General features: G+C 44.2%; 1 protein-coding gene across 1 annotated transcript in view; it reads left to right on the forward strand.

The window, feature by feature from the left end:
* The window catches only part of ALK (anaplastic lymphoma receptor tyrosine kinase), a 93,471-nt gene that overhangs the window by 66,247 nt on the left and 9,192 nt on the right, over nt 1-18,032 (forward strand). The window contains exons 16-21 of the mRNA XM_018568094.1: nt 2,419-2,483; nt 5,604-5,733; nt 8,824-8,921; nt 9,921-10,013; nt 13,672-13,773; nt 17,613-17,747. Of these exons, the coding sequence (XP_018423596.1) occupies nt 2,419-2,483; nt 5,604-5,733; nt 8,824-8,921; nt 9,921-10,013; nt 13,672-13,773; nt 17,613-17,747 (623 nt within the window). The remainder of the gene's footprint in view (nt 1-2,418; nt 2,484-5,603; nt 5,734-8,823; nt 8,922-9,920; nt 10,014-13,671; nt 13,774-17,612; nt 17,748-18,032) is intronic.

Below are 18,032 nucleotides of genomic sequence, written 5' to 3' on the forward strand. Positions count from 1 at the left end.
GGAATTTGGCGGGTAGGGGGGCGCATTGAGGAACCTGGCCTTGGGGAAGCAGAGAGAGTAAATCCGGCTCTGCATACGTCTGTTTACTTCAGGTTGTCCTCCACAACTCCGGCCAGGTCCGTAAAGACGAACGGATCAGAGTTCCATGTTGCCAGACCTGATCGTGCTGGATCGGGGGTAATCTGGTGTAAACGGACACATGTCCATTTACATCTGACTCCACATAGACCAACATGGGTCCAGTAATTTCAGTGTTGATGGAGGAAAAAACTGGACGGACACGGATGTCACAATGGTGATATCTGTTACGTTCAGCAGGGAATCTGCGCATGGATCCCCCCCCTAATAAGACAATATAAAGGGGCTAAGTCTTCATTAACATCAGTGACAAAGGGTAGCAAAAAAAAAGGCAGTTCATCCCCATTTTTACCGGCCTCCAACTGCCCGCCAGCAAACCTACCACGGTGGCCACTATGGTTTCTGGACGCATGTAAATGCAATTTTGCAGGGCGAATGGCTCTATGAATGCAATAGTGTCATAAGTCACCTGCACTCCATACAGCATTGTGACCTTGCAAGATAGTGGTGCTCGTAGTGATGACATGGGTGGTGCCGTGCGGAATTCCAATGAAGATCAGATAATCACCAGCCCACACACAATAGAATCAGAGATCCTGTTTCAACTCATTGAGTCATCACCATTTGCCATAAAATGCCAATGCTTCGCGGCCATGTAGGGTCCCTTCTTCATGGTGACATACTGTAGTCGACACTATGCCACCCTGAAGAAGGGACCCAGTGTGGCCCCCGAAATGTTAGCGTTGGTGATGACGATTCAATAAATTGAAACAGGATCTTTGCTTCCATTGCGTGTGTGCTGGTCAATATCTGATCTTCATTAGCTCTATGGTTTATAAATACGCCCCCATAGGTGACCCGGTTGCTTTGCCTTGCCCAGGTTCACTTTAAGCCAGTTACCTTGTGTTCAAAGCTCCGTCCAAAGCTCCTGAAAGGACAGGATTGGCTCTGCTTCTTCATATACAGAATTATACTGTGCATGTGAGTTGGATTTACCGTCCCTTTAAATATTTATTATTATAGGGAAAGGCCAAACTTTGTTCAATAAGTTAGCGCCTTCCCAGAAGATCCTCTGCGTCCAGCTGGCAGGTGATTAGGAGTAGAAAGATGTGGCGGAGCGGAATGTTAAGTGCGGGCTCCGGATCCCGTTTGTCAGCAGTTTTGCGTTTCTTAAAGTCCTCCGCCTGTCGATAGGTTATTGAATTCTGCAGATGCCTACTCAGCAGCCATGACAGGAGACTGTTTTACAGTAACAGCGATGTCTCCACGATGCACTACCGTTCCCTCCTGACAGATTACTCTACAATGAGCCGTGTCACACAGGAGCCGCAGAGCTGAACTCCAGGAAGATGTACAGAAATAACACCATTAAGTCCAGTTATGGATTCACGACACTTATTAAAGCGGAAGTTTAATCTGCTTATGTTTTGCCTTTCCTGCCCCCCCCCCCCCTCAAACATGCTAATGACATTTATTAATGAAAGCTTTCCATTTGCATTATATACCTCTTTTTAGAACCAATGGATGTCTGTGCTTCTCTATGCAATTCAGGCAGATCATGGGTGGTGGGACAGCACCCTGCCTCAGTGCTACTCTCCAGAGCCCTCAGCCCTGATGCAAGCAGTGGGCTGGATCTTGGGAGGGGTTATGCAAATATCAAAATGTCTTGCTTGGGTAGATATCATTCTGGAGGAGTGGGTGTTCCTTGGCAGGTTGTATTTGCATTCAGACTACCCTAGGTAGAGCCCACATGTGATGATGAGCTTCCATGATGGAAAGAACTGTAATCCAATGAATGAAAGGGGTGGGCCAGGGGCAGTCAGGCTGGGGAGGAAAGCATAGATGATGCTGGATGTCCTCCAGGCAGGAAATGAGGCGGGCTCTATCTAACTCCTAATGCACATTGAGAAGCTCACAGTGTGCAGTAAAATCAGAGGAAGCCATTTAAGTCCAGGAGAGGAGCCGGTACAACTGTGCAAGTTGGAGTTCAGCTTTCAATATAAGTGCAGTTAGTAAAAGTACCCAAATATTTCTTAAAGGGACCCTGTCGGGTATGCAATAAATCCGGATTAAAAGTCTTTGCACTAGAAGTTGTATACATACCTTCCTTCTATTCCAGCCCTACAGCCCATGTCAAACTCCAGGAGTGCCGGATGCCTGATATCACCTCCGCACGCTGTGGCTCCGCACCATTATCAGCAGTGACATAGGGGTGGGGGGATGGGACCACAGCATGTGGCGGCGGGCTAAGAGAAATGCATTTAGTATGATGTGTGAATCTTATAACTCATGCCTGATACATATATATAATACATGGTGAATGCTGTTGTATGTTTGTAGACTCTGCCAGAGGTGTGCTCGGAGCAGGATGAGCTGGATTTCCTGATGGAGGCGCTCATTATCAGGTGAGACTGTAACTGGTCACTGCCCATCGCTGGTCCCTGGTCATTCTGTAGCACGATGCCACCATGCATGCACAGTCCTCTTTCTATATGTTGGGGTGTACACATGTATTACCCTTAGGCACCATGAACACTTGCTCGTTGGGTCAGATCGCTGAGTCTCAAACAGTCTGCGTCCAGGTGCAGATGTCTAAAATGTAGTTTCTGGATTGTTGGTGTTCCCCTTAGGACAAAGGAGAGGGTGATGCTGCTGTTCTTCTTCCCAAAGTGGGTCTACCATAGGGTTCATACCAAGATATCATAGGGTTGCCACCTGCCCAGGATTCACCCAGACATTCCGGGATTTGAATCAAAAAGAGGTCAGGCGGACAGGGGCAACCAAAATTAAGGCTACTGGCTCCCACTAAAAATACTCTTGATTATGATATTTACATATGAACAAGCCGCAACTCATACTCCCAAAAAAATGTACGTGTGTTGCTGGAGTGTTCGGGTTTCGCTGGAAGAAAAGGTGGCAATCCTAGTCTACCAGTGTGTCTGGTTCAGGCCCAATTTACACTTTCCAATGCGTAAATGCGTAAACGTGGGACGGTCGCAGCTGAAAATGCTACATGAGCGGCTTCGCTGCATTGGTAGCACGTGCGGCAGCCCATTGATCGAATAGGCTTACGTGCAGCATCGGCAGCAAAAATGCACACAAATGCCCGTTCACGCATCACGAAGTATAAACGGGGCCCAAATCCGGCTTAGGAATATGACTAAACTACAGCGGCCGCAGACATTAGGATTGCAATCCTGGACCTGCCACGTGCTCCGTGCTGATTATCCTCTATGTCAGGGGTGGATAACTCCAGCCCTCCAGCTGTGCTTTAATCCCAGCATGCCCTTGTCTTGTCTTTGTAACTATCGGTCTTGCAATGCCCCGTGGGACTTGTAGTTCCACAACAGCTGAAGTTGCCCACCCCTGCTCTATCCTGAGACTACTGCTGCCACCAATACCCTCCGAATCTCTTTCTCTTTTAGTCTTTCCTATTCACCTTCCTTTTAGCGAGTCTCTTCCACTCCCTTATGGCAGCTCCATCATCCATTGCTCGATACCTCTGTACATCCATCATGACAAATTCTATGGAAGATATTCAGCCAAAACCAATAAAAGTGTTATAGTGATCTGATCGCTACATTAGCACTTTGTAAACTGTGATATAAAGTCACACAGGAATTCTCCGCTTTGCCTGTCCCCGCTGCAGGATTCCGCTGTGCAATATTGTGTTACGCTAACAAGAGATTAAAGCTGAACTCCGGGCACAAAAAGATGATTGTCAATATATTCCAAAATAGCAACAAAGGATATAAATCCACAACGCCTTTGCAGACCCAGAAATTGCCTTGTTAAAAGTGGCATCATCACTGTGCTGTACAGAGCCTGAGATGTGGGAGGAACCCACCAGGCACCACCCACTACAAACTACTTGTAGAAAACTACAGGAGGGGCGAAGACAAGACCAGTCAGGGTGACTGGTGCAGGGTGCACAAGCAGAGAGAGCAGCAGTGACCGGTCTTTATTACAGGAGTGGGCGGTGACAAGACCAGTCACCCTACACAAGCAGAGAGAGAGCAGCAGTGACCGGTCTTTATTACAGGAGGGGGCGGAGGCAAGACCAGTCACCCTGCACAAGCAGAGAGAGCAGCAGTGACTGGTCTTTATTACAGGAGTGGGCGGTGACGAGACCAGTGACCCTGCAGAAGGAGAGAGAGCAGCAGTGACCGGTCTTTATTACAGGAAGCTCCAAGTGTCACACGGGATTACTGCACAGATCTGAAAGAAATACACAAAGCTCACTAAGATTCACGGAAGGATACACATGACTCTTGTATGTAGATGACATTGGCTTTTCCTGGAGTTCACCTTTAAAGCTGGAGATAAGTAACTATCATCTAAATACATGGCAGATATAGAAGACACAAATCAGTGCAGTTCAGCATTTATTGAAGGGTATCTAAACCCAAAATCAAATATGTAACATACTGCAGCTTTATAGTCCATAGATGCGGTGGCTGCATTTGTTTTCTTTTTTCCAGACTTTTTTATCTTTTGTTTTGATAGAGTGATCCTGATATTAACAGAACAGAACTAAAGAAATTAGCTCCCTCCTTTTTTATTTATAACATAGAGGGCCATGGTTCTGTAGACGAAGAGGTAGCTAAGGGTTAGGGTTAATGAGAGAGTTAGCGTGAGGGTTAGTGTTATGTTGCTCAGTAGCTATCATTATGTTCTATTATTGGAGAGCAGGGGTGTCAATCAATATCTGAAGGGGGGGTGCACACTAATAGCACGCTGACCGGCGTCCTGGTGGTGCACTGCTCAGCTCTGGCACACATCTTTCCCAGCTCACTGATGTCACTGGTTGCAAGGAGCTGAGCAGGACATCGGCCAGGTTGTCAAGAGTTGGCTGGGGAGATGTGTATGGCCCTTAACACATCTCCCCGCCCAGTTCTTAGCAACTTGGGAGCCCTGGACAGAAAGGGGGCGGCAGACGGAGTCCTCCACATGACCCAAAGAGATGCTGCCTGAGGGCAACAGCCTCACGCTGCCTCATTATAAGGGGAGCCCTGATTAAGAGGTCAATTTTTGGCACAAGAACAGGTCCAGGATTGGTGAAAGGAGCTTCCGTAACCCTCCGTAACCCTCAGAAGCCATTTAAAGCCTATTACACCCTTACTAACCCACAAAGCACTTAATTTCAGTCTCCGCCATTCATTAAATGCATTTCGCCAAAATGCTGACATTTGACTGAGATGTTGCGATGTTTCGGCAAAACAAAAACTCCCAGATTTGCTCATATCTACTGTGGACTGTTATAATTTAGTCCTTGATTGACTTTATTTGCTGTTCTAGAATCTTTCCTCTCAATGACTATCTCTGTGTTTGAAAATGATGATAAATAAAAGTCATAAAATGAAGCAGAATAATGTGTGTTGGTTGGATGGTTGGTTGGTTGGTTGGATGGTTGGTTAGTTGGGTGGATAGTTGGTTGGTTGGATGGTTGGTTGATTGGTTGGTGGATTGGTTGGATGGTTGGTTGGTTGGTTGGTTGGTCTAACCATGTCCACCTCTCTTCCCAGTAAATTCAACCACCAGAACATTGTGCGTTGCATCGGCGTCAGTCTGCAGGCTCTGCCGAGATTCATTCTGCTGGAACTTATGACTGGAGGAGATCTGAAGTCCTTCCTGCGACAGACACGACCCAGACTGGTGAGAGGAACGGATAAACTTATTGACAATTGCTTCAATGTGTCCAGCGTATGTATATCACTGACGTATCCCAGTCTCCAAGAACAACTTCCAACAGATATGTAAAAACAACGTTATATATAGAAAAGTAATTTAAAAAGAGAACTGTGGCCAAACTCTTTTTTGACATTAACAGGAGGACATTTACTAATGGAATCGATCAGTTCTCGATCTATAGAGCAAGCATGTGACAACTGTAGTGTCACACGACAGCTGTAACTATGGGGATGAGTGCCTTTCACTCTCTCCATAGTTCCCCTTTAATTATTGGTCAGACAGTATAATTCCACGAATCTTGGCTTCCTGCCAAATACCGACCCAAAACCAAAAAGGTAATATTGCACCATGTACCCGTCTTTATATGTGGTGGGACCATGGGGAACAAAAGTAGCCCCCCTCCAGAAGGAAGGACAGTGTCAGCACCAATTCAGAGATTATTGGAGGATCTACAGCTGAGTGATACACAAATAAGATAAATTTTTGTTAATAGATGGGGAACTTGAATGTATTTTTTAAGGTTTAACCCCTGAGTCTAGTGTCACTTTAAGCCCTGTTCTGGTGTCAGATGTCTCTGGTATAGACATTGATGGCAAATCCAACATTTCTACAGATGACAGAACAAGAGGTGAGGGCAAACCTTCCAATCGGGACACATATTCTGGGCACAGCTGTCAAAGATGTGACTTCCCCTCACCATGGGAGATTTCTTCTCATTTCCTGTTGCATTTCCGGTTGCATCATAAACTGACGGGCTTTAAACCTTTCCTACTCTATTCAAAACAAAAAAAAGTTATTCATAGAATGAATACATTATTTGTATGTATAGGCTACAGCTCAACAGGAGGCATTAGTTTTGCTGCATGAAGAGCAATAGGTGTGACGCAGCAAGGGCGTGTGTGACCTTTTGCAGAGAGACCACTGCTTCCACTCAGAGAGTAAGGATACTTCTCTGCATTTTTAAAGTCAGAGGAGCAAAATAACAGTCAGGTAATGAGTATTTTCAGAAAGAAGTCAGCCACTAGATTAATTTTTGGCCTTGACCTAACAGTGTGCCTTTGGATTCTGGACCATTTAGAGTAGACCCAAACAAACGTGGAGAGAACCGACAGATTTCATGCAGAGAGAAGCCGGAACCCCAGCGTCCTAAGGCCATCATTTTAAACAGTAAGCCGGCACGCTGCCCTTGACATAAAGACACGACTAGACGGGAAGACAGGAAAATAAGACAAGCAGAGCAGTAAAAGTTTCAGAAGATCCTGAGCGAGCCGACAGATTAAAGGCACCTAAAGATGGATACCTGACTGAATAATAGCCACGGTGTTTCTCAGTCTGTGTGGCTTTATGGAGTGTGTGGATGCAGAGACTTTATCCGAACATGTCACCGTATAATTTCCAGCTCCCCTTGGGGCTTTGACACCTAAGAACCTTTAAGCAGATGTTTATTTCCAGGAATTGGCAGCTGTCTGCCGCAGTACGGCCTGGAAGAAGAACTGTCCCTGTTCCAGCAGTGTGAAAGAACCCCGCCGGCCGCATTACCGCCTTCTCCCTAATCCTCCGTCAGGCTGCCAGACTGGCATTGTCAGAGACAATTACTCTCATAAATAGCCCTTAGCACAACAGCCTCCATTTTATGAGACTTTCAGGCCCATTAAAGCAGCGGTTCTCCAAGAAATGAGAAGGAGGAAATGGCCTCTAATTCTAGGGAACCAAATGACGGCATTTTATCACATTTGTGTCCCCTCGCATAATCAGATTCCATTTATTATTCTTTCTTATGTTTTGTTTCTGCATCTTCCGAAATCTCTTCTGTTTAGTGAGTGGAATTTGTAAAACTCTGTATGTTACATTAACCTGTTAGGACTGGTCTACCCAAAGCTGAGCTTCTGTCATAAGTATATGCTTATGGACTGAATTTGGCTGTTCTATCTCTTCGAATGGTGAGATTTCTGCACCCGCATTCACAACTACACTCACCACCACCACTTTTCTGAAGAGGATGCTGGATTTTTCACTTTAGTATGTGGTCTGGGAGGGAAGTTCTTGCCACTGTGGTGCCCCAGACCTACAGAACTTTTCAGTTTGTGATTCTTCTTACCAGACTTTACCTAAGGCTGAAATATCAGTTTCGGCTGGCTTGGTCCTATTAGGCATCCACAGGTTTCCAACATAACTGCAGAGGGATGTTCTTGCTTCTGAGGTGCCCAAAACATTTAGTTTGGGATTCTTCTCACCAGAGTTTACCTGAGGCTGAAATATCAGTTTTGGATGGACTTGCCCTTTAAGGGCTTCATAGGTTTACAATATAAATACTATTCGAGGTACATCTTGGAGAACTAAGCACAGATCTTCTGTGGATGTCGGCTGCCTCAAATCCTTCTGCCTCTTCATGTCATCCCAGACAGAATCCATGATGCTGAGGTCAGGGCTCTGTGGGGGCCAAGCCATCACTTCCAGGACACCTTGTCCTTCTTTACGTTGAAGATAGTTCTTAATGACATTGACTGTATGTTTCGTAGTCCTGCTGCAGAATAAATTTGGGAACAATGGCACACCTCCCTGATGGTATGGAATGATGGAAAAGTATCTGCTTGTATTTCTCAGTATTGAGGACACCTGTGATCCTGACCAAATCTCCAACTCCACTGGCAAAAATGCAGCCCCAGACTTGCAAGGAACGTCCACCATGCTTCACTGTTTCACATTTTGACTCATCAGTCCAGAGCACCTGCTGCCATTGTTTGTAGGGTAAATCGATTGAAAGCTCCCCTTGGCAGCCAAAGGGGATTTTCTATGTATCATTACACCAATTTCAATTGTTTGATCGCTCAAAATTAAGAGATGATTAAACAGTGGGTGAAAGATTCTTGTGTCCAATTCAATTGTATTATGAAGAGTTAGCAAGATAGCAAGACCCCAAAATTGGCAATAAAGTTGCCAAATGCATGGCTGGCAGTGCAGGCTTAGGAAGAAAGGCATATGGCTGGTAGTGCAAATCTAGAAAGAAAGGAAAGGGGTGGAATGGTGAATCCATAAATGTTCATCTCTTTACAGAACCACCCTTCCTCTCTCAATATGCTGGACCTGCTCAACGTGGCTCGTGATATCGCAAAGGGCTGCCAGTACCTGGAGGAAAACCACTTCATTCACAGGTAAATAATATGGTTGTATGACGAGTGAAGACCAAGAGGTACATTTTAAGTGGTCCTTTCGGTCACTTTACAAGTCTGCATGAATATGTTAATGACAGGTCACAATATACAGCAACAGTACCCTTGTTCAGAAAAGCTCCACCCTTTATTATTAAAAAGCTATCCTTAAGCTCCAGTCAGTGATGTGGAAATTCAAACTTTGTCACAAGTGACAAGGGGAGAGATGAGAGATGTTGGAGTCTTAATTTGAAATAAATTGGACAATGGTGGAGCCTCCTATTGACTGCAGTTATTCTGCAGACCTGGGACCTCAAAGATCTTACCTTTCTTATCTTAAGCTGGCCATACACAACTCCAATTGTGGCTGATTCCTTTAAATAGGCTGAAATTCAAGCAATGAGTGGCCATCTCGGGCCCACCCAGCTCGACAATCCTTGATTGAAAAATTGAAGGGGCCAGATAGAAAATTGCTGACCAAACACACTGCAGCTAATGAGCTGGAATCATCGTTCAAGCAATCAAACAACCTTGCTCCATTACAATAGCTGCCAGGGGGCTCATTCACACTATTGTGTTGAGGTAACGTTCACAGAAGCACATGTTACAATCTGAATGGCACCCAAAGTCACCTTGGCGAAGCCTAACATGCTTTTGGAGCGCTGCCATAATAGGACTTGCACCTCCTTTGGTGTGTTAGGCAGCCCATTCACATAAATGGGTTTCCCTTACGCAAAGCACATTTACACACAGCACACCGCAATAATGTGAATCAGCGCTTAGCAAATGAAATATCACCCAGTCCGGGTTTAGATAAAACTTGTACAAGATTTCTTGTAAAAAATAAATAAACTGAGATTCTCAAGGCATTGTGAGCTGTCCATAGATCTCAGTGTCGAAGCGTTTGATGTTCTGGGGCAAGAAACCACTAATAAGGTGTGTGTCACAGTGCGGTATTGATCGAAAGTGACCTTATTAAAGCAATCAATCACTTCATTTCAGGGACATTGCAGCAAGGAACTGCCTTCTGACATGCCAGGGGCCCGGCAGAATCGCTAAGATAGGCGACTTCGGAATGGCCCGTGACATATACAGGTAATTCTCCTACATCATATTGCAATATTATATTGTAATATAGGAACTTTACATAAGCACATCATATTGTAGGAACGTTATACATGGATATCATATTGTTTGAACCTCATAGGAGGACATCATAATGTAGGAACATTATACAAGCACATTATATTGTAGGAACATTATACAAGCACATTATATTGTAGGAACATTATACAAGCACATCGTATTGTAGGAACTTTATACATGGATATCATATTGTAAGAACATTATACCAGGACATCATATTGTAAGAACATTATACCAGGACATCATATTGTAGGAACATTATACAAGGACATCATATTGTAATATAGGAACATTATACCAGGACATCATATTGTAGGAACATTATACAAGGACATCATATTGTAGGAACATTATACAAGGACATCATATTGTAGGAACATTATACAAGGACATCATATTGTAGGACCATTATACAAGGACATCATATTGTAGGAACTTTATACATGGATATCATATTGTAGGAACTTTATACAAGGATAACATTTTATAGGAACTTTATGAGACGTAAAGCTATCATCTGATTTCTTGAGTACAATACAAATCTTTCAGAATAATTATGACAGACTGCGTAGCCTGGGAGAGGCTGCTGGTCTGTGTGATGATCCTCTGATTTTTAAAAAAAATGCAACTAAGGTTACATAATACTTTGTAAAGAGAACCAGTCTTGGCGGAATCTGAACAGTCAGCTTCAACACTGAACTTCAGGAAGATATAAAAATAATTGATAGCGTCTATTTATTCCTTTGAAATGAACATGAATGTGTTTAGGGTGAGGAGGGGCTGTGATACTCATTTGTGTCTGGGAGGGTGGCTGTTTTAAGTGTTGCTGTTTGCAGTTCTTAAATGATATGTTCAGGCATTAACGGAACGAAATCTGGAGCCTCCCACTTCATTATAGCCCAACATTTATTTATTTTACCTTGTAGTGAAAAAAAGCCCTTTTTGTGACAGAGAACTGGGGCAGCTGTTGGGAGGTTGATTAATATTGACGTTAGACACAGCCCCAAAACTACATCTCCCAAGAGTCCTTGCACTATACATAGTGGGGCATAGTTATAAAGTAGCACATTTACAATTCAGCAAACCTTTAGAGCCGGTGAATCTTCCAGATTCTTAAATGACAATGATTGACCACCACCAGAAAATGTTTGGTGAAAATCACATCATCACATGATCACTGCTTTATTAATGGACCCAGTGTGTGGGCAGGCTCTTGGGAGTCAAGATATCAGCACTGTACACAGGGCCGGATTTACTCTCTCTGCTGCCCCGATGCCAGGTTCCTCAATGCGCCCTCCTGTATGCAGGCTGCTTACGAGTGATCTTGGCGATATCGCCGAGATCACTTGTATAAAACAAGCGTCAGCTGTACATTGAGCCCTGCCTGCCCAAAGCAGGGCTAAATGTAGAAAACAACTACCCACCCGGCGCCTGGAACTGCATGTCCTGGGTGTCGGGAGATAGGAATTCCACACCTCTGCTGCCCCTCTACTCCCTGCTGCGCCAAGACCGGGCCTCGGTTGGCCTTGTGAGAAATCCGGCCCTGACTGTACACAACATGTACACAATCAATGTATACATGTTGAGAGGGAAAGAGAGAGATGGAGGGATATATCCCCTGGGATGGTTCAGTTACCTTTAGATCTACCTACAACTATGTAAGGGCCTGACTGACAAACTGGATAGAAGATCATTTGGACAGATCCTCATGTGGGTAGTTTTAGTCATCTAAAGCAGGCCATGCACATTACAATCTGATTGCGCAATCTCTGCCAATCTCCTTTATATGTGGCAACAGCCTAGTTAACCAATCCATTTATTTTTTATCCAGTCCACCAGGTACCAACATTACGTGGTTGTTGTTGTTTACAGTGACTTTTAGCTGTGCTTTTCCCCCCCCATCTTTATATCCTGGCGGAAAATATCTTTGATGACTTATGAAAGCAGAGAATACACAGGATACCAAGCTGGCGAATAAACAGTTCATAAAGGAACCTGTTTCAGAAATACCCCCTTTGTTGTATAAAGCAGAATTCTCAAGATCTGTCCGCATATTCTAAAACCTGCCAGCTGCTACTCGCAAAACAATGTATTAACAACTCTTGCTGTGCGAAACATTCTATAAACAGAACTTCAGTCACACAATTCAGGGGGCCTTGCGGGCTTTTATGGGTTTTTTCAGTAAACCACAAAGAAACAAAAGTGTTTATTTCTAAATCATAACTGTGGACTTCACCATTGATGACGCCTCAAAATAATAACCCGATTGTATAGAATATCTGGGGGGCTATTTATAAAAGTCAGATGCACAGTATGGCTAAAAGTATTTGGACCCCCCTCCGAATGACTGACTTTAGGTGTTTCCAGTGAAGGGTTCTGTTAATGCTACAGCATAAAAAGATATTTTAATCATTTGTGCATTTCCACCCTTGTGGAAGAAGTCTGCAGAAGGTCCATTCTGTCTGACTGCGCACAAAGTCAGATCCACGGTGTGATGAGTTTGATGTGGAGGAACTTGAGTGTCCTGCACAGAGCTCTAACCTCAACCAGGGCCAGATTTACCCTCTCTGCTGCTCTAATGCCAGGTTCCTCAATGCGGCGTCCTGTATGCAGGCTGCATACAAGTGATCTCAGCAACATAGCCGAGATCACTTGTACAAAACAAGCGGCTGTACATTTAGACCTGCTTGCCCAAAGCAGGGCTAAATGTAGAATACAACTACCGCGCCCGGCGCCCGGAACTGCATATGCCGGCCATCGGGAGATAGGAATTCCACACCACTGCTGTCCCTCTACTCCTTGCTGCCCTGAGGCCGGGCCTCGGTTGGCCTTGTGGGAAATCCGGCCCTGACCTCAACCCTACTGAACACCTTTGGGATGAATTGAAAAGTCAATGGTGAGCCAGGTTTTCTCATCCTAGAAGATAGTAAGTCCCTCCGCACTCCTTACAGCGCTCCCGGCCCAAGTAACTGTATTGGTGCTCGCAGTGACAATCACAGATGGCGCCGTGCAATAAACAGTAGAAAGCAAGAATCACCAGCACTCAGCAAATATCTTTGATGTCCATTTAAGGTCTTCTCATCCAACATCAGCCCCTGACCTCACAATTGCTCTTTTGGCTGAATGGGCACAGATTCCCAGACACACTCCAAAATCTCGTGCAAAGCCTTCCTAGAAGAGTGGAGGCTGTATAGTGTAAAGTGTGAGGAACAACTCCATATTAATGCCCATGACTTTGGAATGGAATGTCCAACAAGCTCATATGGGTGTGATGGTCAGGGGTCCCATATAGCATAGATGTGTTTACTGATTTTAGAGTTTTTGTTCTTTTTCCTATTATTAAGGTTGGACAGTTTTGTTCATCAGAGGAATTAGTCAATTCCCCACTTTTTCATTTTTATAACATTTTTTAACCAGCAATCCTCTGTGTGCCTCTCAAGAACTTAAGGCGAAATCCCTGAAATGTGGGAACATAGGGGTCCTTGCTTTTCTTCACTATTTTCAAGAAAAACAAGAAAAGTTTTTTTCCCACTACCGGTATAACCTTTACAGCTTTTACTGGTTATATCTCAATGAATCACAATAAGGTTTACATCTTCTTTTACAGAGCCAGTTACTACAGAAAAGGAGGGTGTGCCATGCTTCCAGTGAAGTGGATGCCCCCCGAGGCCTTTATGGAAGGAATATTCACATCCAAGACTGACACATGGTATGTCCGTACAGGCCGGGTAAAATATTAATAAAGGACATGGCTGCACTTTTATCACCAGGTACCTTCAGGTGTACTTCAAATTGGGTTTTGTTCCTACCTGGAGATCCGATGAATTCTAATCCCCCTCCTTATGTTTGCGCAACTGCTTGTGTAGTCCGATCCCTGACCGTATTTGTGCAGAAAAAAGGGGAGGTTAACTCGTCACAAGATGACGGGTTAGTAGTGGTCAATTTCAGGATCCGGACAAGTCAGTTGGTTACATGAAAAATTAATTTTATTGAAAAAAGACATGCAAGATAACACATTTGACTAACAATACCACCATAAAAACCTGTTAAAAATACAGACACTAATAAATTAAATGTGGATCGATCCTCATTCACCTCTATCATTCATTCCACCGTGAGGGGTAAGTGGCTGGTGTGTTACCCACGTTGCCACTTATCTCTCCGTGAAATGGCCCATGTGTATATCGATGAACACGGGCTATCTAGATGAAGCTATATTCCAGGGTATGGGCAATCAAAAGGAAAAACATTCTGGTAATTTCATATTGTGAATTAAAGAAGAGAGTCAAATTAGATTTGAAATGGTAACCTAGGCTTCGTACATTTATAATCAGATTATATAATGTGCTTTAAACACTGATGCTTGTGGATAAGGTAGATCCTATATGGCTATTTTCTGATTTAATGAAATATGTCCTCAGATGTTTTCAGTTCCTTTCCCTCTATCAATTTGTTTTTTCTTTAGGGATTCCTTTGATGGGTGTTTCACTGTGGGGTTAAGTTTTCCTTGGATTAGTATTGGCTTGAATTTAGCCGTGTGTACACTTAACCCCTTCCTCCTTCTTCGCCTCGGGATATCGTGGTGGAGACACCGGGATATAATCAAATTGTCTGTTCAAACCGAGGGGGGAGGGGGGGGGGTGTTTTCCCATGGACAGACTATTACTGGACCATCTTCTATGTCACGCCTGACTTTAACCTTCTCTCTCTCAATTAATATTGAATTTTGAGTGTAGAGGGTATATGTCCTGACGAAGCCCCGGATTGTAGGAGGGGCGAAACGCATGTCCTGACGAAGCCTCGGATTGTAGGACAGACGACAACAACCAGACACATAACCACTATGCCGCAAGTGGACGCACGAACCTGATACCAGGGAACTCTGCCATATTCTCAACTGGGGTTTGGGGTTCTCAGCAACGGACAGACTACACTGAGGATATCCAGGACATGATCCTAACAGGTTTTTATGGTGGTATTGTTAGTCAAATGTGTTATCTTGCATGTCTTTTTTCAATAAAATTAATTTTTCATGTAACCAACTGACTTGTCCGGATCCTGAAATTGACCACTACTAACCCGTCATCTTGTGACGAGTTAACCTCCCCTTTTTACCTTCAGGTGTACTTCCTGTGGTCAGCTGGTCTTTCTATGACCAACACTGGTCAGTTGTTTATTGCACATTTATCAAAGTTACTTAAAGTGATTTTGTTGCTTAAATAAAAAGTATAAAAAAGTGCCTCCCGCAATAGTAAATACTCACCTCTCTCACTGCCTGGCAAACCAAACAACACTTGAAGAATCTTCTGGATCCCACATGTCTGGAAGTGTCAGATGCTTGGGCCCTCACCACACACTGTGGTTCCTCATGCCCACCCCTGCATCAACACTGCATCCTATAGTGAGGCATGTGTTGGCAGGAGGAACCACCGAGAGCAGCGGGGGTTCAGGCATCTGAACATCCAGAAAATGTCAGACTCAGAAGATTCTTCAGGAGGCAGTTTCTATGTATTTCTCTGGATTACACTATTAATAAGCAAGACAGCAGTGGGACAGTTGAGTATGGACTATCCTCTAGTCCACCTTTACTACCATGTTCCATGTTATTTTCATGTTTAGGAACATGGATGTGGCTCAGGATCTGGCAATGAAAACTTCAAATATCGTATGCCTGGGCGGCAGAAGATCTTGTAGTTGTGAACGGATTACAAGTGTAGTGAAGTCCCCACACTTGTGGTCCATTGATAAATTCTTCCAGCTCAAAATGCCTTCGTACTGAGTCTGCAGGAGCCTGAGTATTGCACCCACAATCCATTGATCCAATGCAAAATATGAATAATTGCATTTGTTACATTGGGTGCATTTATTAATTTAGCCAAAAGTGAAATATGCCATGCAGTTTAAAGTTTCAGGCTGTTTGGCCCTCATCAGTGTAAGTTTTAGAACACAAGAATCTATAACATGGAGCTTGGGATGGTAGTCAGCTAAGACTTCTAGACAGCTTAGGATGAGTTGGCCAAAAAATTCCTTCCTCTGACCTGTCTGTGTAAAACGGAAGGTATTTTCATGTCATCAATCCACATAACAAGGGGTTTATTCCTCTTTTTAGGGTACTAGATGAGGCTATGGCAGATCTCTCTCTGCCCTCCAGATCCCCCGGCTTATTGCATAGATAAAGCATAATTTAACAAATGTGTTGTTATTCCTCATTTTACAGGAGTGGTTAGAGCCATGAACCAAAACAGCTCCTTTCTACCACTGATGCACTCTACATTTCTAGTGATTACAATTTACAAAAATTACTCATCCACTCCCTTGTTATATCTCGTCTTGACTATTGCAACTCCCTCCTCATTGGCCTTCCACTACACAGGCTACCCCCCCTTCAGTCTATCATCAATGCAGCTACTAGACTCATCCACCTAACCAACCGCTCAGTGTCTGCAACCCCCCTCTGCCAATCCCTCCACTGGCTTCCACTCACCCAAAGGATACAATTCTAATTATTAATAGTCACTTACAAAGACATCCACAACTCCCTTCCAACTCTTCCCAAGACCTCCTGCTTTCCCGCTCCCTTGTCAACTCCTCCCATACTCGCCTCCAGGACTTTTCTAGAGTCTCCCCCATCCTCTGGAACTCTTTACCCCAAACTGTCCCGTCTATCTCCCACCTTGACTGCCTTTAGGCGATCCCTTAAGACTTATCTCTTCAGGGAAGCCTATCCCACCTCAACCTAACCGCTCAACCATCACGTTCTCACACAATTCATCCCCACACAGCTACCTCCTCATGTATCACTGGCCCCTCCCTCTTAGATTGTAAGCCCTCAGGGGCAGGGCCCTCCTTACCATCTTGTCTTGAATTATATTGTGATTGTAATGTCTTCCTTATATTGTAAAGCGCTGCGCAAACTGTTGGCGCTATATAAATCCTGTATAATAATCATTTACAATTTTTTTTCGGTTATTTAACCACAATTATTCTAGAAAATAGAGGAGGTATAAAGGAGAACTCTGGAATTTTATAAAACTTACACATGTAGCGGGGCTACCCCAGCAATGCATTGGTTCAGTGCTCGTGTTGGTCTAGGGGCACAAATAAAGAATATACATTAACCTGTTCCTCGGTCCTGCAGCAGTCAGCTGCAGCACCTCTCTCCATTTCTGGTCTGGCTTGGGTATGTCTCTTGGTGTCCTCATGTCTACTGCAAGTCAATTGACCTGCATTAGACTTGATGATGTCAGTGGTCCTTAGACCACCAGAGGCTGGGGGAGAAGAGGCTGCGGAGACCGGTCTAGCAGCCCAGTGGGACCAAGGACCAGGTGAGTGCATCTTCAGGTGTGGGTGTAGCCCAACTGCAAAGGTTAGTATTGTAATTCCTGGAGTTCCTCTTAAATAATAAAAATATGCATTTATGAAAGCAATATACATTTACTGTCCGGATCTTTTATTTTGCTTTTTTTTTAGTATTTTTATGCTCCAGTCTCTGTATGGAGTATATTCTTATTGCTGCCCTCTATAATCGCCTCTCTTCTCCATCTCCAGGTCTTTCGGGGTCCTGCTGTGGGAGATTTTCTCGCTGGGATACATGCCATACCCCAGTAAGAGTAACCAGGAGGTGCTGGAGTTTGTGACTAGCGGAGGAAGGATGGATCCACCCAAAAACTGCCCGGGACCTGTGTATGAGAGTCTTTATGTCATATTGGATGTGTTGGTACAACAGTAACCGGCCAGACAGCTTCTGCATAGCTGCTTAGAGTCCAGTTTCCTTATATGGAAGCAGGTTGACTTTCAGATGCTCGGTGGCAGAAAGAGGGGAGCATACAGTACATGGGTTCATTCGGTTGAACTCCCATGCTGCATATTCGGTTAAAACAAACAAAACTGTTTCTGTTTTACTGTTTATAGCCCACCGCTGGGCTCACCCCCCCCCCCCTGCTGCATGTTTCTCTTTTTTTTTTTTTT

This window comes from Nanorana parkeri, unplaced genomic scaffold (genome assembly GCF_000935625.1).
Source record: "Nanorana parkeri isolate BGI_ZX_2015 unplaced genomic scaffold, ASM93562v1 scaffold31, whole genome shotgun sequence".
In the NCBI taxonomy this organism is placed as follows: domain Eukaryota; kingdom Metazoa; phylum Chordata; class Amphibia; order Anura; family Dicroglossidae; genus Nanorana; species Nanorana parkeri.